We start from the raw sequence: 23395 nt of genomic DNA, 5'->3' as shown, positions 1-23395 counted from the left end.
AATTAATTAATGCAGCACCCACCTCTCCTTCCCACACACACATACTTACACACATGTACACACATATACACACTCAGACACACACACACACACTCAGACACACACACACACACACATTTCTCATGTGTTGTCCTGTTCACTGCCCCACACAGGAAGTGCCCTTCGCTGCCATCCTCTACATGACGGGTGAGTGTAACTATGGCGGCCGTGTGACGGATGACTGGGATCGGCGAACTCTGCGCACCATCCTCTCCATCTTCTACAAGCCCGAGATCATCAACGATCCCGACTACAAGTTTGACCCCAGCGGCCTGTACTACGCGCCCTCTGAGGGAGATGTAAGCCACGCTGGACCACACATTGACCAGCTGTCAGACAAACCACCGGGGCTAGTCTTAACCATGTTATACTATTCTTGGTACCTCAGGTTATTTTTACCAATCCATTAAAAGGCTGTAGTGTCTGCTGGTCCTTTTCAGCTTGTTATCCAGCCTGCCAGTGGTGTGTGAGGAAGAAAAAAAACACTTAATGCAATCCTTTCGTATGAATATTCAACAATTTAAAAAGCGAAATATATATGATGGAGTAGTGGTTAAAACACAATGATTATCTCTGTCCATCAGAAGAAGTACACCTTATATAACTGCACTATATTGCATTAGAATCCCATGCATAATATATCCCTACCTTAAGTCTTCCCAGTCATTGCAACCCCCAGTACTTCACTACTGTTAGAAGTGATCATGAAGTTTAAGTCACATGCGGTGGTGGTGTGCGGTTTTGCCAAGGCTGCCACTTAATTTATTTGTGAGCACTCGGCTAATGTATGCACAATTTTATTTGGCATTTTCTCTCCCCGAATCTTTTATTCATGAACTTTAATTTGCATAGTCATTATTATAAATGTCAGCAATCTCAGCCATACAGTGTTTTAAGTGAATGTCATTACTTATGCGTTGTACTTCCAGGACATCTGCTGTCGCATTAAAATGTGTGCCACCCCCCCCCTCCCTTCCTCCCTCCCTTTCCTTCTCTCCTTCTCTCCTTCTCTCCCTCTCTCCCCTCTCTCTCTCTTCCCCTCTCCTATTTCAGTATAATAGCTACATAGAGTACACCAAGGCCCTCCCTCTCTATCCCTCGCCAGAGATCTTTGGCATGAACATCAACGCCGACATCAGCAAGGACCAGGTGGAGACGCAGCTCCTTCTCGATAGCATCCTGCTCACCCAGGTACTTTGGCGCACATCAGATGCACTTTTAGCCGTTTTTTGCCCATTATGCTGTCTGTCCCTTTGGCATGCCTCAAAGCGACACACACGCGCGCACACACACACACACACACACACACACACACACACACACACACACACACACACACACACACACACACAGTAGTACATGCGCACACACACACACACACACAGACCACACTCTCATTAGGACTCGGGCTCAGTCGAAAAACAGCCGTGAAGCAGCAGTACGCACTCTTCAAAAGACGATGCCGGAAACCCAGTCCCCTATGAAACAGCAGCTGAACCCGACGCAAAACTCCAATCTAAGGAGTTTTCCAGCACCTTTCCAAAACATCCAAGAGCCAACATATGTTGAGCTAGCCATGAATTTACACATATCTGAAGAACCTGGAAAAAGTTCTGCCATTTCAGCTAAAGTTAGCTACCCAAACAACCCTATGCCTTATCTCTTAATCTCACTTATTTACAACTGCCATTTTTGCTTACGAGTTTGTTCACCAATGGCCCAGCGGATTATATATTTAACATGTGCAGTGTTAGATCTCGTGTGTTAAACTGAAATCAGCACACTGCCAGGCTCTAAGTGTAGAGGAAGTCCTGGTCGGGCCAGCTGCATGCTCTTGGCACCAGCCGGGTCTCACTGGAGTGGCCCCCGCTCGCTAGCTCACTCGCTCGCTCGGAAAAAACTTATCTCCTGTTGACATTCCTCCAAAACTATCAGAGTACTGCAGTTGGCACACGGCTTAGGTGTCAAACTGGCAAAGCAAATGGATCCCTCATTAGGATTTGGTTGCCATATCTCAGCCTAGCACATTCCACTACACAGCCCCGGCTCCCTGTTGTGGAAATCCAAATATATTTCAGCCCTACGAGAGAGAGTCAGATGAATATTTCAATATTTGATTACCTTCTTTTGAATATTTGCGTTGAAACATTAATTAGGATTTTTTTGGGGGGGAAAGGGGGGGGGGGGGGGGGGGTTAATATTTCATCTCTGAAGTGTTTTGCGGAAAGTTCTGGAATCAACATCTCAGAGTAACCCCTCCACACAAACATGCACCCACACACAGTGCTGGGAATGTTTTGGCTTTTGACAGGATTCACAGCGCAGAGGGTGTGTGTATGTGTTCGTGTGTGTGTCTAAGTGTTTGTGTGTGTGTTGACTGCCGGGGTAAGATCTGTGATCAGGCCTCGCTGGTGCTGTTTGTTTCAAGTGGAGCCAGGTTAGCACACTGAGCTCAGGTGAACAGCTGCCAACACACCAGCATGTTGCTATCAACAGCAACAAGACAGAGTATGAAAGCACACTCAGTTAGCTGGATGCAGCATGGAGCAAGCTAGAGGTTGGCCTTTGAGGAGAACTGTACTGCTGTTTTACAGCAGTCTGTAGATACACAAAGAAAACAATGTTGTTGTTTTTGCTAGAGAATGATAAATTCATCAATTTTTTCGAAGATGTGGAAAATTAAGAGCAACTACAGGGGAAGAACAGGACATTGTTATTCATCGAAAGTGTTAGTTACATACTGACAATAAACTGATTGTTTAACGCAACATCTATGAAATGAATCACTGATGAATGACAACAGCACTAATGAAGTGTTAGCAGCACGCTTGCATATATATGGCGTACATCTTTACTAAGATAAATAGTGATTTGCTATTCCAACTTGTGCTTTGTTCTTCATTCATTTATTTGAACTATGAACTCTCTTAGTGGCTAATGTAGATCCATCCGTCTCCATGGGCCACATCCACATACAGTGTATGAGTGCCAAACATGGCCAAACAACTGTTTGTTATTCTTACGGCAGCCACACAGGTATTTAGGTTCTAGTTTTTAATTACAGCCAGGGGCAATTTATATCTCTGACAGAAAGCTTAAAGAGACGAAGATGTGATGTGAATGCAGTTTGTGTAATGAGAATGTGTAATGGTGGCTCATTTAGGAGACTATAAATAGAGTATTAATGGTGGAGATGTAATGTAATGGCTTTTGCTGTCTGCATGTTGCTGTCAGAGTGGTGTTCGGGTAAGTTCACTTAATGTACAACTCTTTTGACCATTTTCTTGACTCGTCCTGTCTATTTCTTCTCTGTGTGTGTGTGTGTGTGTGTGTGTGTGTGTGTGTGTGTACTTCTCAGGGAAAATTAACAGTAAGTGCACCATTTGAGGGAGAGTTACTGTAACCGTAAGTGCATCACAGTGTCTAGGGCTGAGGTATCTCTAGCTCTCTAGCTCACAGTAAGTACAAGGTACGTGCCTAAGTACAGATAAGGGTCTGAGAGTGTAAAATCTCCATTAAAAACCATTAAAACATATGGAAGTGAAGGGTTTGTCTTTTTGTTGTAATTCTCTTTGGGATGAGAAGCAGTTGTCTCCCATCGCTTGTGTTTTCTTCTTTTGGAATGTCTATCTTCAACACTGTTTGTTCAATGACCTATACTCCTTAGGGTAATAATTGTGCATGTATCCTGTGTGTAGCACTTGAATGAAATGCTGCTGATGGTCACATAGCTTTAAGAGCATATGAACATAAGCCCCTCAAAAATGTACTAAGGAAGCATCTCCGTCTCTCTCAGTCTCGCTCGTCTGGGGGAGACGTCAAGTCTTCGGACGACATGGTGTTCGAGGTAGCGGCCGACATTCTGAGCAAGCTGCCGCCGAACTTCGACATAGAGGCGTCCATGCGGGCGTTCCCAACCAGCTACAAGCAGAGCATGAATACGGTGCTGGTGCAGGAGATGGGCCGCTTCAACAAGCTGCTCCAGACCATCCGCGACTCCTGCATCAACATCCAAAAGGCCATCAAGGTAAACATGACCCCCTACATGCACTGCAGGTCCACCCAGTGGATCTTATTAGTTTTAGCACATGAGAGGAAAGAATGTTTGATGGACTTGTGGGATAGGCTCTTTACCCAAACAATAACTTTCCTCTGAAGTTCCACAGAGGAGGTGTTCACACCCTTAAAACACATGTTCTTAGTCTGACCAGCCCCTCAGTAAAATACTTTCCAGATACAGCGTAAGAGCCTGGAACTAGCCACCTTAATTAACACCTGCAGTGATTGGCTCTAGGCGTAGCTGCAGTTTAATTCTGTCGACACGGAGACCACTGTAAGGTGTATGTTTACATGTCTCTATTCATTCCATACATCAAGATATTTACATCCAGTCTTTTCTAGTAGGTAAAGCAGCTTCCTGACTATAAACATGCCAAGTTTCAAAGCTCTCAGAGCTTGTTTGATTGATCTGCACTAATTTATATGCCTTAACTCCAATACGGACAGGCTATATTTTAGTCCTTTTTTGGTTTTGGGGTGTATTCAATATCTGTTAATTTAACAATCTTAGCAGTAAAAAAGTTTTACCCAAGAATCCATTTCATATATGGGAGATCTTAGAGATGAGGAAAAACATTGTTGGGTTTAGTTCTACCTCCGGGTATCTCAAAAACTAAAGCCCTTTCTGACCATTTGTCACTAGCCTAAATGTGCATTACGAATATAATCAGTGGAAGCCCTGTGCTTGTTTCCTTGCAACAAGAAGGTTCCATCTGGGGGTGATGGAAGACAGTGACACCCTCACTGTGTTTGAAATGTCCAGTCGATTACGCAATTTGGTCTTAGTTGCAGTCATTGCCGAAAACCTGGCCTCGCATAGATACGTGGTGGGAAATGGTAGCAACGTTTTCAGCGCTTTTACGGCTATCTCGGGATATTCTGCTTTGGTTTTCATCCAAAAACCCGCCAGAGAGGTTTCCTCATAGCCTACACACTCTTAAGACCACCGTCATTTGCAATTTTGATCAACTGCTCTTCCTCCTGCGCTGACAAGTTAGGACTATTCGGGATATTGACAAATGGGTTGCGGACCCACTCATTGGTTTGCCGTGGATCTTTGGAGGATGGGAAGTAACGCTCAAACTTATTTGAAAGCGCAACAAGGTGATCAGCCTTGCACCGGCTGCGAGAGAAAGGGCCCTGCCTCAGTCTCTCTCAAAACCCCCACTACTGTTTGGAACATATCAAATACACCCCGATCCACTCGTCGTACCCACAAATCAAGCTTGGCTTTAAATGCAGCGACTTTATCTGCCAGTTTAAAGACAGTCGTCATTCTCCCCTGGAGTGACAGGTTGAGGTCATTAAGCAACCCGAATATGTCACACAGGTAAGCGAGTTTTGACACCCAGCCCATCACTAGAATATGCAGCTAACGGTGACTTTTTTTCTGTAAGAAATCTCTGCAGCGGCTCTCGCAACTCAAACACTCTGGCCAGTGACCTGCAACCAACTAACTTGGATAGCGTACCACGGTGACCCATTCACCCTCTTTAACAACTGTGCCTCAATATCCTCTGACATATCATCAATTCGCCTATGGACAGTGCTTGCAGAAAGCGGTACCTGAGCTATTTTTTTAGCTGCAGCCTCCCCAAGGAGTTCATTTGTATGCCTTTACCAGCAGGCAGAATTAACTCTTCCCCAATAGTAAAGGGCTTCTTAGATTTAGCAATCCGACTAGCCACTATGAGGCTTTTCACCGTTCACCGATGTGGTTGCTTTACGCACTATTTTTTTGTCCTTCTTGCTCGCGTTTCTTACGCTCAAAGAACTCAAGGGGTTTGTCTTTAAGTGTAGGATGCTTGGACTCTAGATGTCGAATTACCTTTGATGGTTTCATTGCTTCATTTGACAACATATCGCCAAATACCACACATAAAGGACTTGGTGCATGCGAGTCACCGGTCTCTGCGAAACCATATTTTAAATATGACTCGTCATATTTCGTATTGAATGACCCCTTCTTTTTCTTTGAGGTATCTGGCTCACCATCGTCAGTGGGTATTATTGCGAATGTGACATTATTGGGAATTAAATTGAGTTTATTTAGTTTGCATGCATTTTTTAAAAAACTCTTGTCGTAGGCTACGGCCCGGTTAGGAATGTCCCGCGGCCCGGTGGTTGGGGACCACTGATCTAGACCATTGTTGATGATTTTTGTACAGCCACAGCATATTCTGTGTTATAGCTATGAACACATACAATGGCTCGATTAAAAGGTGAGACTTTAAGCTCTCGGTGGGTGCAAACCGTGTATTTATAGAATAAAGGATGCTTGTTATGATTCATTTAAAATGATTTTAAACCAAAGTAATGGACTCGGACACAGAAATCTTTGACCCTCATATGTGTGAGGTAGGATCCAGGAAGGGAGGGAGGGTAACTGGTGCTGGTGCTCTCTGCCAAAAATATCTCCACAACTTTCCCTGCCTGTACTCGATCACAGCCCCACATCATTCTCAAGAGGTGAACTGCTCAATTTGCTGCAAGACCGCTGAGAAAGTAGCTGCCGTTAAAAATAATAATACAAAAAAAATAATAAAAAAAAAAGTTTTAAAATAAGTGTACCCGGTTGAGGCCGAGCAGAACAATGTGTGCGGTGCTTAAAGCCACACGCCCCCCGCTGGGCCTCTACCTCCCGCTGCTGCGCTCGGCTCAGCTGGACGCGGCTGACTGACAGGCCCAATCCCGCCCGGCTCCAGCACCCCTCCATTAGCAGTCTCGGGGCTGGGACTGCCTGCTGGGCCGTGATCAGAGAGGGGCGGCTTTGCCTCTCCTCTGCCCCCCTCCCAAACCCCCAGAACCCAACCGAGCACCCTAATCCCCTAATCTGGTGTGAATTAACACTTTCTTATTCCTTTCTTTCTTTCTTTCCTTCTATCGTTCTCTCTCCCTCTCTCTGATCGGTAGCCCCGGGGGGAGTGTGTGTCTCCCCCTCTCCCTCCTCTCCTCTCCCTCCTCTCCTCTTCCTCCTCTCCTCTTCCTCCTCTCCCCCTCTCCCTCCTCTCCTCTTCCTCCTCTCCTCTTCCTCCTCTCCTCTTCCTCCTCTCCCCCTCTTCCTCCTCTCCTCTTCCTCCTCTCCTCTTCCTCCTCTCCTCTTCTGTTCCTTACACATCATGACTTGCGTTGGAGGCTCCACGATCCACGGCCCACTCATACGCGCTCGCTCTCAAAAGCCTAAAGGAGAGTGATAAGAAATTCAACAAAGGGAATGCACACCTCACTAGAGTATATGAAATATGGCAAGGTATTTTTGTGGGTCCTTGGGCTTACTTATAGTGTATGTGTGTGTGTGTTGTAGGGCTTGGTGGTGATGTCGGCCGAGCTGGAGGAGGTGGTGAGTAGCATCCTGAAGGGTAGAATCCCAGGGATGTGGATGAAGAAGTCTTACCCCAGCCTTAAACCCTTGGGAGGCTACGTCAACGACTTCTTGGACAGACTCAAATTTTTGCAGGTAAGCTCTCGGTGTACCTGCAGTAAAAAAAGAGGTGGTAGTTAAAACTTTTTGGACAATATCTATGGTGTCAGTGTGTGTGTGTGTGTGTGTGTGTGTGTGTGATCATGAGCAGGTGTCCAAGCAACAGGTTTTAGAGTAATTTAATTCATTTCTAATTCATATCATCTTAAATTCACTTAAACTGCTGCGTTGATGCGTGATGAGGCACAGTGCAAAGACTGTTTAGAATTTCAATTGTTTTTTTGTTTTTTTTTTACCTCTGAGATTCTTTAATTAAGGATATGAGACCCTTTTCCATGGCTAAAGAAAGGCCCTGTATGGACACTAGTATTCCATGGGAAACAGATATCGTGACAGACTGACCATTAGAATGTGAAAGACCATTTCAACGTGACTCCAGTCCTCACGTGGCTGGACAGTGTTTCTCACTCCCAGTCAGTATTGGACCCTGACTGGGCCCCTGACCCAGACAGTAACCCCCTTACAGTGTGCCCGTGAGTCATGGGAACTCGCACGCCCAGCCATCTCCCCTACTGTTATTCAACATGTGATCACTCCACTTCACTACAGTGTCTCTAATCCCATCAGATATTCTCCAGACTGTATCACATGCTCCCAAAGACATCTTGTCTTTTTTATTACTTTTATTACTTTTTTACTACTTTTTCTTTTTCTTTTTTGCTGATTAATTATCCTTTATTTTTAAATGATTTTACCTTGTGTGCGTTTTCTTTTTATTATGATCTTTACCTTTTGAACTATTCTTTGACTATATTGCCCCTCTATGCTTTTATTTGTTATTACTGTTTGCTTTTGTTTATGGAAAGCACATTGAATGACCTCTGTGTATGAAATGCGCTATATAAATAAACTTGACTTGACTTGACTTGACTTGACTAGAATACAGTAGAAGGGGGTGTGTCATCTCTACACCACTTTCACCAAGGAGTCAGTGTTTCATTAAACATGTTTACACTTTACTGTTGTTACTTTTGTTGGATTCTCTGGTCGTTGCGTTGTGCTTTAGTTCTAATGTCTGTATTGAAGATGGTCAATAAAGCTTGACGGCTGGATCGGGTGAGATGGTACAGCAATGAATAACGGAACACAGGCTCCAACAGTACAACTGCGCAGAGTCTAACAGTCGTGGTTGTTAGCCTTACTATGTAGTATTCATCATCAGTATGAACAGCTATGCTACTAATCCACACACACACTCTCTCACACACACACACGCACACACACACACACTCGCTCACACACATGGCTTCCACCTGCATGTGAGCATGTTGGCCTTGTGTTTTGGGCAGGACTGGTACGATCACGGCACGCCGGCAGTGTTCTGGATGTCGGGCTTCTTCTTTACCCAAGCCTTCCTGACGGGTGGTCAGCAGAACTACGCCCGAAAACACACCATCCCCATCGACCTCCTGGGCTTCGAATACGAGGTCATGGACGACAAAGAGTACAAGAAGCCTCCAGAGGATGGTGAGAGACGGGGGGTGGAAGGGAGAGAAAGATAGAGAGAGATTATGTGATGTACACACAGACAGGACACAGAGCAGCAGACAGGAAACAGATCAAGCCATTCATGTAGTACAAAGAAGCAGAGGCACTAAGGAAATAAAGAACTGAGTGTGTGATTTAGAGAGGGAGAGAAATAGAGGGGAAGTAGAAGAGAAAAGAAAAAAGGCACAGAGAGAGGGATGGAGCGAGAACACTAGAGAAATATAGGCATGTGTGCATCAACCCCTGACCGTGCCCCCAGACAATCAATCAGGCGTTGGAGGAGGGAGTCCCGCTGGCCCCTCATCAGCCACTGATGAGCTGCTGGCAGGCAGGGGGCAGCCTTCTCGCCAGCCTCTCCAGTCCCGGCATGCCCGCCACCGCGTCACACACACACACACACACACACACACACACACACACACACACACACACACACACACGCAGATAGAGTGAGTGTCTCAGCAGGGAGACGGGGAGGATGAGGAGTGTGGGTTTTAGGTATGTGTGTGTGTGAGGGAGGATTGTGCATTTGTGTGTGTGTGTGTGTCTATCTCTCTGTCTCTCCCTCTGTGGGTGTGTGCTTGTGACAGGGAAGAGGAGAAGAGAAGGACAGCTGATGGGTAGTTGGATGGCTGAATGAGAGGGTACATGAGAGCATATGAATGAATAGAGTCGGGAAATATGAAAGCTGCACAACAAGTGGTTTGTGTGTGTGTGTGGAGACTATCTAATGTGTGTGTGTGTGTGTGTGTGGAGAATATCTAATGTGTGTGTGTGTGCCTGTGCATCTCTTACATCTCTCTCAGGTGTCTACATTCGGGGACTGTATCTGGATGGGGCTCGCTGGGACCGAAAGACGAAGCTCTTGGCAGAGTCCTACCCTAAAGTGCTTCATGACACCATGCCTGTGGTTAGTACACACACACACACACACACACACACACACACACACAAACACACACACACACAAACACATTCACACAAACAAATGAATCAAAGCCCATGACCATTTAAAGGAAAACCAAACAAAAACATTTGAATGATTAATACGGAACGCATGACGTGCACTTCCCTCCAACAAATGAGTGTTTGACACAGTTGCACAACAACATGTCTGTGCAGGCTTGGGCAACCATATTCTCCAAAAAAAAACACTCACGGATTGCATTAGAACAAGATGACTGGCTAGATGACTATCACTGTGGCCACGGCCTGTAGTCTCTGTTCCCTACAGAAGTTGTTACTGAGATATAACCGATTGTTGCATAGTAGCCTGTCTCTGTGGATTATATTAATGGTGTTGCATGGAGTTACATGCAAGTGGCTGTCTAAAAACACGGCCTGTCATCAGCCTTGCACCTTTGTGAAGGGGGAAAACGCGGGCTCTGAAGTGGCATGTGGTCTCACTCTGGGAGTGAGGAGAGTGAAGCTCAGGCCGATGGCTCAGCCCTTTCAAAATAACACAAATTTCATTTCGATGAACATGATGTGTGAAGTCGTGGGTGTGGGCGTGACCGTGATGGGACTTCAGCAGAAACAGAGCCCACTTCCTCAACCACCCAGAGCAATGGGGTTTGTGGTGGACGGCTTATGCAAGTAGGAGATTGCGCTTTACAGACATCTCATCTTTATTGAAACGCCTCTCCAAGTTTACAGACAGTTAGCAGTTTCTCTGTGCTTATCAATCAAGAGTTAAAATAAACTAAAATAAACAGAGAGACTAACCCTGATATCCGGGAATTTACAGGAAGATATCTCAAATTCTTCATTGTTCTCTGTCTAACTGGTCCCCGTCAGAGAACAGTCCCATCTGGCTTGGCTCCTGTTCCTGGAGTGTGAATCCACTCTGGATTTCCACTCTCACCTGCACCACAGTGCACAATGCCTGAAATACCTCCCCTGGAGGCAATCCATGCAACACCATCATACACACACACACACACACACACACACACACACACACTGATAAGCACATAGATGATCCACACCAAAGAGACTGGTCACGTGGAAGGCTTTCCCTGTTCAAAGTGTTGTCTCAAGGCCTTTTTGATTTCTCCCTGTCTTGGCTTTGCAGCACAAACATTTTTTTTTTTCTTCGACGACAATGAAGAGAGAAAACAGTTGTTGTTTTTGTGCCTCATCTCCTCCGGTTTATCAGAACCTTCTAATTACTGTTTCTTGTGCTGCATGAATTGTGCATTAGATACCATGTGTAGTGAGATATTGAAATAGATTGCCTTTGGCAGATTCATATGAAAGTCGCAGACAAAATATAACTGATTGCTTCAGCTCTAGACCCCAGTCTTACAGTGCATGCAAGGAATATGAATTATGCAGAATCCATCTTTAATATTCTGACATTTCAGAGCGACTTATTACCAAAATCCATTTTTTGACAAGAGCAGAACTTAATTAAAATTGTGTTTATTATTTTGCGAGAAGAACATAACACAACTTTGAAATGCAAATTCCTTGCCAGGCTCGCCGTTATTAAATTTCAGCAGGATGCGACACGTCTCACGCTGAAACTCTGCAGCTATTGATCTAAACTGGGAAATCAAGTGTAATGAAAGTTTTTGTGTGTCTGTGTGTGTGTTTGTCAGACTCACACACATAATGGCCCTTGAGTGCCATGTGGTCAGGTCTCTCGTTCATCATTTCCTGAATTAACCCTGTTTTCATCCTCTAAGTTGAAATGCCTGCATCTTCTCCTTTTTGATATTCCCTTCTGTCTCTACTGTCAGCACTTCTCAATCCTCTCAATGTCCTCTAGTTCACCCTCTCTTGGGAACTTTAAACCAGACCTGTTTCTGTAAAGAAAAATCATTGTATAGGCTCAGGAAAACTTCAGATAACCATTGTCTAACACAGCTTAATACTCAATTCACAAAAGCTAGTGTTAACTTTTCCATGCAAAAGAAGACATTGTATTTAGACATGATACAGAAATGCCATAGTCTTATCTGGACATGAGCTCAAGATAAAGTGGAAAACAGCCCCGTGGTTAGACCAGTCAGAATTTGTCATTCTTTTTGGAAATCATGGAGGCCTCTGGGCTAAAGAGGAGAGGGCCTATCCAACTTGTTGTGCTTAGTTCAAAACCCATCATCTATGATGGTGTGGAGGTGCATTAGTGCCTACAGCATGGACATCCTACACATCTGGCAAGGCATAATAAATTCTAAATGATGTATTTTGAGCAACATATACTGTCATCCAGACAATGTATTTTTTCAGGGAAGATCTTGAATATTTCAGGAAAACAATGCCAAAATTGATCCTGCACATATTTAAACAGTATGGCTCCATAGAAGAAGAGTCCAGGTGCTAAAATGGCCAGTCTGCAGTCCAGACCTGTCAAACTGGGTGCGTGAAGAAATGAAAACCCCAGACGGTTGAGCAGCTGAAATATATCGGGGAAGAATGAGACATTTTATTCTCAAAACTCCAGCAACTCGTCTCAGTTCCTAAACTTGTTAAATGAGGAGGTGAAGCAGCTCAGTGGTAAACATGCCCCTGTCCCAATTTTTTTAAAATGTGTTGCTGGCATCAAATTCAAAATGAACAGATATTTTCCATGAAATAGTCAAATTTGTATTATTCAACATTTGATATACAGTACTGTCTATGTCCTTTTTGCAGCTAAATATGGGTTTACAGAATTTGTAGATTATCACATTCTGTTTTTATTTGCATTTTACACAACGTCCCAACTTTTTCTGATTTGGGGTTGTATAACTTTATCTGCATTACAGTGGAATAGGATTTATAAAGGTTTTAGGTGTAGAAAGCGTGGCTGTGTATCTCCTCTCCTCTGCCAGTCTCCTGTACTAACCCCCCTCTTCCCCTCCCCCTCACGCACCTTCAGATCTGGCTCAAGCCTGTGAAGAAGATGGAGATCTCCGAGCGCATGAGCTACCTGGCGCCCGTCTACAAGACCAGCGAGCGGCGGGGCACACTCTCCACCACTGGACACTCCACCAACTACGTCATCGCCATGACGCTCAACACCAACGTGCCCATCGAGCACTGGGTCTGCCGTGGGGTGGCGCTGCTGTGCCAACTCAACTCCTAGAGGGGGCGCCCCAGCAACCACGTGCAAACCCCAGCTACGCATGCAAACCCCAGCCACTTTATTAAAATGCACCTATTTTTGTCTGCTACTGGAGGTTTGCTTACCATAGGGCTGACTAGCTCTTAGCTGAGGCGTTTACTTGAAAGCTTACAAATGGAAAAAATAAATATATTTATTAGGTTACGTTTGTCTCTCTTAAGTCAAGCATTTGTGAGCAGCAGCAAAGCATTGCTAATGTTTGATGTGAGAGAATACATACTGGAGTAAGCAGTTTATTCCCGATCATGTTAGTGAATCATTCCTTAAGTCTCGTGGTTGTAAGTGGAAAGAACACATGCTCCGGTTTAACTTGCATATTTGCACTTTCCATTTACTGAAGGTCCAGGTTTCACGGATGTCATACTGCCTGAGTCAGTGTGTGGTGTATGGACCGGGACCCACACATCTAGAAACCCAGTTAGCCAAATATAAAAAACAGTATTCATATGCAGAAGACTGGCTTTAAAGATAACTCAACTCCTTAACCGTTCCATTAAGACTTGTGAATATGAATGGGAAGTAATATTCATCATGTTGTGAAAGTTGAACATAATAACAAGACACGAGCTGCATATTGCAAATCTTTATTTGCTCTTCTTTATGGGGAGATGCACAATCAGCAAGTATGGTGAATGCAGTAAATACATGTACACACCCAGGCTTGTAAACGCTTTACAAACGTAAACTGAGACCAGACAGTGAGGGACTTCTTTTATCTTTTTTTTTTCCATCGTCTGTAAAGGGGTGAGGTAGTCTTTGGGAACAAAGCAACTCAAAAAGGTTGTCCTGGCAACGTTTAACGATTTAAGCTATATCCACTGCGATAACAATTCCAATTGGTTGCTTTAGCGCTTAAATGTGCAAGTGTTCATAGGTTATAGGTTGCATTGCCTGGATTTATATGCTTTGAAAAACACACTTATCAATAGGTGGGACTGACCTGTGCTTGTTGCACAAAGTGCAAATGCAAAAAACAGGCATTCTTAGTAAAGGGGACATTGAGAATATGGGTTTCCTTATTTTCACTGGTGCCATTCTTTTCATTGGTAGGATATTGGTCAGGGTAGAGGTGCATATTACATATTTGAAGATAATCAATGTCAGACTTGATCAAGAACAAAACTCAATACCACTGGCCCCCAAAGCATACCTCAGAGACTTTACATTCATTTCAAATAAATTACAAATGACACACAAAAAATGTAATAGACAAAAGTGTTCCAAAGACACACAGTGTTTATTTTATTTCCTCTTCATTTAATAAACAGAAATAAAAAAACACAGCCAAAAAAAAAAAAAAAAAAACATTTTGTTCGATCCATTTAAACTCATGCCTCACATGCATGATTTTGATCCAATCAAGTATATCAGCGAATGTGATCCACGATGATTCACAGCCAAGACTAGGACACAATGGATGTCACACAGTGACAGGATCAATGGAGATCGCACACATATGGTGCTCTTGCGTGCTACGGCCACAAAGCACATGAGCAGCGAAGACAGCCAGTGGAATGTTTTGAAAGCAGCCACTTTTTTGAGTGCACAATTTCAACCCCCATGGCCTTTTTTTCATTTGGCACAGTCAAGGTGGTGTCTATCACAAATACCCATAGAAATGAGGGGAAAAAATGACAACTAGAAAATGACAAATAGTTTCATGGTAACAAAAAAAATGTTCATTGTCTAGAGGACATAATTTCAAACAGATACTCCATGGTTTGATTAAGAAAACAATGTGAATGAATCACTACAAGTGCAAATTAGGCTAGTAAAATCAAAAAAACTACACAACATATACACAATGATAGGAAGGTCCAGCCACGCACAAAGGCTTAAGATTGTCAACATATAAATTTAGATCAATTTCACATTGAGACATGGTCTTGAATTTAGTAAGCTCTAGCATTGTCTGCTGATTAACACAATGAACAAAAAGTAACATTTCAAAATGGCAGTTAACATTGATTGATTTCCGAAAACATTGTAAGTCCATCATTTATTGACTCTAACATGGACAGTAACAAGGAGTCAGTGGATGCAGTCACAATTAAAATCCAGTGTGCTACTAACTGTGGTCATGAATTAAGATCCACATTTCAAGTCCCCAATTTTTTTCTCTGAATGTGAACAATATGCATCACTGTGCTTTTAGAAGTCAATGCAAAAAGCAAAAGGAACTATGAAAATGACACATATCAATGTTACCTTTCATGTTCAATGGTCAAAACCTTTCCTTGAAATTATTTCTTGTATCCTTCATGCACGCAGTGACTACTTGGCTCCCACGGCTAGAGGTAAAGACTATGTTTCTTTTTTAGATTATGCCTTTCAAAGGTGGCTCTGAGCATTACTGATATGATCAACTAAACTACTGTCTGCCGGTCTCTTGAGAGCCTCTATCACAGTGATATTCATCTACACTTAAACTAAAAAAAAAACAAGACCAAAAAAAAAAAAGCCTTGTCATGTGGCGTCGATATTGCCTTGTTTGTTTACTTCCTTGCAAGCCTTTGTTGTTGTTGGGGACTTGGATACAACCAAATAAACAAAGCAGTTGATGGGTAAAAAAAGAAAACATCTTTTCTTGTCATTACATTATTACTGAACATGTATGTCGAGATGCTAACCTCTCCTAAACATACTTTCACATTATGATATCTAAAAAAAAACCCAAGTTAGTCGTGCCATCACTGGCTGTACTTAAGACTTAACTGTACTTAAGCTACACTACACTGTGTAGACTGAAACCTGCTGCCATTTCCAAAAGCCTTGGTCACCAGTGGGTTCTAACGCGCATTTGGATTGCCTCGACTGGATGAGCTGCCCAGTAATCTGTGCTTGGCACAAGAATGGAAGGACAATAGAGAACATCGCACAATGAGACACACCATGGCTAATCACAAAAATGGCCTATGACAACAACGCTGCACTATACACACACACACACACAGAGACAACTGACGATACAGATGGTGGCGGGTAGCTGCTGAGAAGACAAAGACTGCAGGTAATGAGGCTGGCAAAGGGCTCTCTGGCCATGATGAGCTGCCTCTGTGGGGGAAATCATCCTCTGCCAGTCTGAGTGACATTGCACCGTCAACTCAAACCCGTCCCTCTCGGCTTAGCAATGGGGGAAATTTGAGAGTCGTAAGTGGTAGCAAGGAGCTAACTGATAAGAAACCACCTATGCCAACTTTAACGCCTTTTTCTTAGATGCAGACGTTATAACAGCAGAAGAATGTTTCCCTCGGTCAGAGGAGCAGCTGCCATGGGCTAGAGTAACTCTACTAGCAGTGGTGGAGGCACTGGTTAGTGCACTTATGGGTGACCTTATGAAATCTGCCTCACGACTCGAGTCACAACGCATGCGCCAACTGTTTGTCAGGAAGGGTGGGGGGTAGGGGTCTGAGACAGACACAGCGAGATTGCGGTAGGGGGGGTTAGCAAAATAAATAGATAGGTAAACTGTAAATGTCCTCATAGTCAGTTACTGCAAGAGCCTCCACAGACGCAGTTTTCAACTGAGACATGATGGGTGTAAATAAGAGCTGTTTGTACCATGCTTGCAGAACAGAAACTCCGCACTTTGAAGCCACTTGAAGGTGAAGCCCGTGTACTTTAAGCTTTGTGCCCCCGCCCCCCCTCCTCAACCTACCTCCCCATCCTACCCGAAACCCACCCACTCTACTATACCCACTAGCTACGAGCCCCACTATCTAGAGGTCAAAATCGAACTTGATACGATCCTCAAAGATAGCGATGAGCAGCATGAGGGTGAACCCAGTGAGCAGGCCCAGGTTCTGCAGAAGGAAGTGGCCCAGCTGGCAGCGCTTGTGCTCCTCGCTGTCCCCGTGGAGCATCTCCGGCAGCTGCAACACAAGACCACAGGACAGGCCAGTTAGATGGGTCAACATCAACAACCTTCTGTCGTGATATAGAACGTCTATATGGGGTACTGACAATCTGGACAAAAAAAGCATGTTTTTCAGCCACTTGAGGTAGCTATGCAAGACCACAGAACAGGCCGGTTAAAGGGAAACCAGGCAACGCTTTCGTGTTAATTACTCATCTTCGTAAGTCGGTATATGGTTAAATGACTCATTACAGGGCGAATGAAGACTCTCTCGCCCGCCCCTACTGCCTGTAGGAAGAATATCCCGCTTGCAAGTTCAGTGTATCGTACCCGCCGACCGAAGCAGGATCAGTTTACATCCTGCATACAGCACAGAGGCAGGCAAACAAAACACTAGAGATTGTTGCAAACGTGTGTATAATGGCAGAGCCGGCGAAGAAGCAGCGAAACCCCTTGACAGAAGATGCAAAGAAAAGGAAAAGAGCTTCAGACCGAGCGAGGGGGAGTTTCGTAGAGTAAAAAGCATCAAGCTTGCCTGTTTTAACAAGCAGATATCACTATGAAACTTCCCTAGTTGATTACTTACATTAATATGAGAAAAAAATGTATTACGAGTTTTCTGTAAATTAATGTTTACATATGCAAATTAGGCATTATCTAATTAAATATGCACTAATTTGCATACATTTTAAGGCACAAAACCTGAGCATTGGATACAGCCAGGTTTAAAATTCTGTTTTCATTGTGTTCAGATATTAGATAGGGAAAATTTACAGAGGGAGCCCTTAAAAAAAATGTTGCCATGTTTTTAGGCATAAAATGTCATGTAAGTCAGGCTAGGAATAATATATCAACAAACCCCTCTGTAAAAATCTTCTACATAAGTCTAGAAAGTTTGGTGTATGTAAGTGCTTCTGAAGTGGAGTTTTCGTGGAGCACATAGCGTGATACAGGAAAAACAGAGCGGTACTACTACTTCCAACGGTACTACACATGATATGTTTTGTATCACGGTCGCGGGAGTGCATGGAAGGTTGGAATGTTAACTTTTGCAGAATTTAGGAGAAATATACAGGCGCGAGTAGACACAATATAATGAAATAAACACCTAAATGTGTAAATCGGACTTTTTTGTTGTAGTAGTGTGATAGAATACATGCTAAGGTAACATACTAGCTTAAAATCTCGAAATGTTTTCACCTGCCGTGTCTCGCCTTAACATCAACAACTCATCAGATAATTTACCAGCTATCACTTATAACGTTGTAAGTATGTAAGTAGATATGTAAGTTTTCACATAATATAATATAATATTGTTTGCAAGCATGGCAAAACATTTGAGTGTTGATGACAAAACCTTTAAGGCTCAGGCCAATTATGGGTTAACATCAACAACTCATCAAATCTTCTCTCATGCTATAGAAATTCTACATTATGATTGAATTACAGTGTAAAAAGACCTTGGAATCATGAGCTACTGACAATGTGAACAAAAGAGTTACTGGAAACATGTTTTTCAGCCTCTTGAAGCAGCTATGTAAGTTTTCACATTAAAATACTGTTTGCAAGTATGAAAGAAACATTTGTGCGAGATGACAAAACCTCTCAGGGTTCAATTTCTTAAAATAACTCTACATATATAACACCCATATTGCCCTCAGCATAACAGGTGTAGCCTATGACTCATGCGGAAACAACCTCTGGCCTCTAAACTCACCATGTCCACCAAGGCCACGTAGAGGAACATGCCAGCGGTGACGGCGAAGATCCAGCTGGTGACGTTGTGCGTGTACTGACCGACGGCCGTGCCAATCAGCATGCCCACGTAGGCCATGAGGGCAGAGAGGACGTTGTACACCAGGGCCTGTTTCACGGACATGCCCGCTTTCAGCAGCACCGCAAAGTCGCCTGCAACAAACAGTAGCTAAACGGTTAGCCGACTGCCAATAAAACAGACAAAAGACAAAAGAGCAAATTCCAAAGTGTGCTTCAGCACACCACGTACACTGTAGCATGTCAAGCTCAGAAGGCAACTTATGGAAATGTTTTTCACATGTCAGACGAGTAAAGGAAAACAAGCCTTGACTCTTCATCTCTTTCTGTTCCCCAACCCCCCTTCCTTGTTAATGATGAGGGCACGTTGTTGGGTTGCCGCCTCATCCATCACTCGGAGGGTGCGGGCCAGTCACCACCCTTTTAATTACACTCAGTCTCTCTCGCCACTTGCACAGACCTCTCTTTCTAACCGAGTCCCACTTCCACTCAGTGTCGCCGAGCACAATTAACACACCCGTCAACGGCAATTAGCCGCGCCGCGGGGCGCTAAAGACCCTCCATCATGGCCACCGCCCCGCGGCGCGGCTGTGTGGGGAGAGCTCTGTTGTTGTGCCGATGAAAGATGCGTCTGTCAGGTGCCAGAGGCACACAGCTGCAAGGCTCCCCCGTGGCCGAGCACATTTAGCCACTACATCTTCACTTCCTGGATGGCGTGCAGAGGACCCTGCACTGAGAAACTGTCTTGTTGTCTGTTGCTCTTATTGTTGATGTTGTTTACGTCTAGTTTCCCCCCCTTAAGTCATATCGTTGTGTCTGCTGCTTTAACTGTCTGTCGTCTGGCTTTTGAGTACATTTTTTTTCTCCCCCCACCAGGAATGTTCTACACCAGTAAATGTCCACTTGCTGCAGAGCCTCAGGAGGCCCTGAAATGATAACTGGAAAAGCTCTGTCCTCTGTGAAGTCCAGTCTGATGGGAGCCTGCTGATCAATAAGTTATTTTGCCCTGCACCTGGAGAAGAAAAGCTGCTCCACTTACAGCACAAAATAAATGAGCTAAAGCATCTTTGTAGCAGCACATCGAATAGCAACGTCCTTCTCACAGAACACTTAAGAGGCACATTCTTAAAGTCGGTCTCCTTCATTCAAAAGAGTATTTATGAAAGATGAATGCTTTGATGAATGCTTTCACCCAAACAGCAAGTTTGACGTACCAAGTTCATGAGGCAGTTCATGGCAGAATACGGCAACAGACGTACTGATGCCACCCGTGATGTTGGCACTGAAGGCGGCACCTGAGAAGGAAAGATATTACTGTTAGCAATGTTGACATTACAATCTAGCACTATGTTCATACCTGATTTACTCCATATTCATTTATGGAGTCTGACTTTGCTAGTCTAACCTATGGCAAGGCCATCACTGAAGTTGTGCATTCCATCTCCCATGATGACCATCCAGGCGATGCTAGCTATGCCCGCATCCTTCATCTCCTGGTCGGAGTGGCAGTGCGCGTGCGAGTGCCCGTGGCCGTGCGAGTGCCCGTGCTTCTTTGTCTTGGCCTTCCTGCCGTTCTCCGTGGCCTGGTGGTCCTCGGCCTCCAGCTGGCCGTCCTGGCCGTCGGTGAGGGCCAGTGGGGTCGTGGTGGGCGAGTCCGGCGGCTGAAGCTCAGACAGCTGTGTGTCGTTGTGGCTCACTTCGCCTGGCAATGGCGTGCTCTCTGGACCTACAGGACAGAGGGTGAAAGTGAGCATAGACTGACTGACAGACAGACGTAAACTGACAGCGTGTTCCTAAATACTTACAATCCCTTTCATGGGTTTTGTTGAAATAAAAAATGCCACATAATTTTAAGGGGGAAATGGGAAATGACAACAAAACCAGAACAATTTTCATATGTCCAAATGTTGCCAAATGGCCGATATTGTTCATATAAAGATAAATACAAACTGAAATGTTCTAAACTGTGCTTGTGAGGTGAAGCTAGCATGCAGTGTTTTCATGTCAAGATCCACAAAATGTCTTTTCACTTCAGTGGCGAGTAGGCAGCGAGTGACAGTGGTGCTACGGCACATGACAGGAACAGATGCTTTACCCTCCGTAAGTGGCTTCAGGTGCAACCACTCGGCGTCGGAGCGGCGGTTCAGCTTGTGGTCCGACAGCTTCCTGCCGATCTTCGCCTCCTCACTCCTCTTCTTCCTCTGACACAGGGTGCCCTGGAAGCAGCAAGTGCAGGTGCTTGAGACAAGTGCAGGAGCCCTTGTGTCCTTCACTCCACTTAGCTGTCTCAGTTAGCATCTAACATGTCAGCCAGGACTAATTCAACCTATTTGTCCTTGTGGTCCTTTTAGGTCATGCTTAAACCTTTGTAGTCCTTAATCTCCAGTTCTTTCGGAGCTAGTTTTTGTGCTTTAAGCTTGGCCCGTGCAAGGCTGTTAATCCCCCTTTCTTTTGTAATGCCTTACCCCCTGGTCTTTGTAGTGCTTGAACATGCCGATGCAGTGTTCGATAATGAAGAGGAGGTAGATCCCCCCCAGCGCCATCAGGCCCTTCCACACTGCATCAAACTCCTCCAGCAGGTCCCCATCCTTGTCCAGGGGCTTCTCATGGCCGTGGTCGTGGTCATGACCACCTTGAGACTGAATGGTCACGAAAAACGAGTTATTTACACCACATCTTATGTTTGCTGGTAATGTAATGTGTGAATGACCAAGGAACATTTGTAGTGGAAATATCACGTCCTCCCACTAACTGTAATCCTATAGCTGGTAAGCAGTGTTGTTAGGGAGATTATTTTGTCAACAGGTAGAGTTCCATGACTTACTATGAGGGAGGTACATCAATTTATTGATCTTAGGAGGAGTGACCTAACTTCAGTCAATAAAGTCAATAAAGACTTCAGAATTAAGTCAACAAAATGACAATATCAGGAGGTGTCAAAGTAGTGTTTGTGTTGAGTAAGTGAGTCATGATGGAAGGTGTGTGTGTGTGTGTGTGTGTGTGTGTGTGTGTGTGTGTGTGTGTGTCACGCGACTCACGTGGGGTAGCAGGTGGAGCAGGGCGTCGCCGCTCAGTGTGCCCACAGCAAGCGCCACCAGGAAGGTAAGCAGGAACTTGAAGCAGGCCTGATTAAGGATGGGCACCAGGACCACGCCCAGCAGTGACAGCAAGCTGATGATGGTGATGGACACAAAGCCCCACACCCACACCATGGCTGTACAGAGAGAGAGGAATGGAGCGGTTACCGAGAGGCCTCCATAACAACTAGTGGTCTGGGCCATGGAAACAAGTGCAGGTTCAGCAGAAGTTAAATGAACGTGGAGAAATACTTAAAGGAACACGCCAACTTTTTGGGGAAATTGCCTTATTTCTTGTCTACCCTCAGAGAGAAAAAATAGGAAATGTTTCTCTTCTTCGGATTGATACAGCAAAGTGGTTTATTCCAGTGTAAAATGGTAGAAAGGTTCACAAAAGTTTACAAAGGTTCAACCTTTGCCTGCCCTCGGCATATTCTCTGGAGTTCTCTCTCCTTCGTCCTATCTGGGTCAACTCCTTTGTCCTGTCTGCGTGAACTAACCAAAAGTTACCAACTCAAGTCATTATATGTTGGTCTCAATGCAAATTAATCTGGCTTCTACGCAGATAGCCTTTTGTCCTATGTATATGATAATTGAGTTAACCTCACACCTTTGGCTGGGATGGTTTTCAATGGCTTACCCCCAAAACCCATTCTATGATCGTTGGTGTTTCACACCTCACCTGGCACCAAACCGTCTGGCCTGCCATCAGAACATCATAACTGTATCTTGGTTGGAGAAATATCACTCATACAAATCGGCAGGATTCATTTCTTAACTGATAATGGATACAGTTGTAAGTTATGTGGAAGAATTGAGCTGACTCATCAATGCTTGCCCTTCAATATCTTGCCTATGGTGTTTTTTTTTTACATTAACAACGAAATAGCATATAGCGATATACCCTTTCTTTACACTTACTTACAAAGTAAAAGATACTTTGCTTGTTTGTCTGCAGGGACTCCCCCCATGAACGCTTACCGTTATCATCATCCAAAAATAGCCCCTAGGTTGCTCTGGGCAACACTGGACATTTCCTTTTTTGTACAAATTAGGGCCCTGTGACTTCAAGATTTGACACAGGAAACTCTCAGAGTTGGGCAATATATATATATATATATATTGCGTGTGTGTGTGTGTGTGTGTGTGTGTGTGTGTGTGTGTGTGTGTGTGTGTGCAAGTACCATCTGGATCCAACCCAAAATGTTTCTTTCCTGCACAACAGGAAACCTGAAACCTATCTGTAAAGAACCGTTGGAAACACGTTTGTCAGACAAAGCAATCAGCCAGAAGTTTAGAGTTGTTTTGTCAGGATGTACTGGTAAAACATAAAACAAGTTACCTCAGATGCTCATGAAGTTGTATTGAATTACATTAACTTACAAACTGAGGACAGAAGAACTTTAGGGCCATAATTAATTGAAACTAAGTGTTTTTGTTGGTTGCATAAGAATCACATTGAACACCCTTTAAAGAACACAATGACCAGCCAACAACAGACAATGACA

At 44.3% G+C, this 23395-nt stretch overlaps 2 protein-coding genes across 8 annotated transcripts in view; one reads left to right on the top strand and one right to left on the bottom strand.

The window, feature by feature from the left end:
* dnah7 (dynein, axonemal, heavy chain 7) overlaps positions 1-13325 on the top strand; it is an 89183-nt gene extending 75858 nt beyond the window's left edge. For both annotated transcript variants that reach the window (XM_042073020.1, XM_042073031.1), the window contains 8 exons: positions 153-338; positions 1093-1230; positions 3398-3409; positions 3836-4066; positions 7403-7555; positions 8869-9046; positions 9874-9977; positions 12936-13325. In XM_042073020.1, coding sequence (XP_041928954.1) covers positions 153-338; positions 1093-1230; positions 3398-3409; positions 3836-4066; positions 7403-7555; positions 8869-9046; positions 9874-9977; positions 12936-13142 — 1209 coding nt within the window. In that variant the 3' untranslated portion in view covers positions 13143-13325. The remainder of the gene's footprint in view (positions 1-152; positions 339-1092; positions 1231-3397; positions 3410-3835; positions 4067-7402; positions 7556-8868; positions 9047-9873; positions 9978-12935) is intronic.
* Positions 1-23395, bottom strand: part of slc39a10 (solute carrier family 39 member 10) — a 47718-nt gene that overhangs the window by 8402 nt on the left and 15921 nt on the right. For 5 of the 6 annotated variants that reach the window (XM_042073433.1, XM_042073443.1, XM_042073452.1 and 2 more), the window contains 7 exons: positions 21849-22024; positions 21276-21449; positions 20906-21026; positions 20216-20536; positions 20025-20105; positions 18755-18945; positions 13750-17053 (listed from right to left, as the gene is read on the bottom strand). In XM_042073433.1, the coding sequence (XP_041929367.1) occupies positions 16901-17053; positions 18755-18945; positions 20025-20105; positions 20216-20536; positions 20906-21026; positions 21276-21449; positions 21849-22024 (1217 nt within the window). In that variant the 3' untranslated portion in view covers positions 13750-16900. Of the gene's footprint in view, positions 1-13749; positions 17054-18754; positions 18946-20024; positions 20106-20215; positions 20537-20905; positions 21027-21275; positions 21450-21848; positions 22025-23395 lie in introns of those variants that run through there. The other variant, XR_006025569.1, reaches the window with a different exon arrangement.

The sequence above is a fragment of the Alosa sapidissima genome, chromosome 2 (assembly GCF_018492685.1).
Source record: "Alosa sapidissima isolate fAloSap1 chromosome 2, fAloSap1.pri, whole genome shotgun sequence".
Classification (NCBI taxonomy): Eukaryota; Metazoa; Chordata; class Actinopteri; order Clupeiformes; family Clupeidae; genus Alosa; species Alosa sapidissima.
The sequence above is the reverse complement of the archived record's forward strand: the minus strand, read 5'-3'. Positions and strand labels throughout refer to the sequence as shown.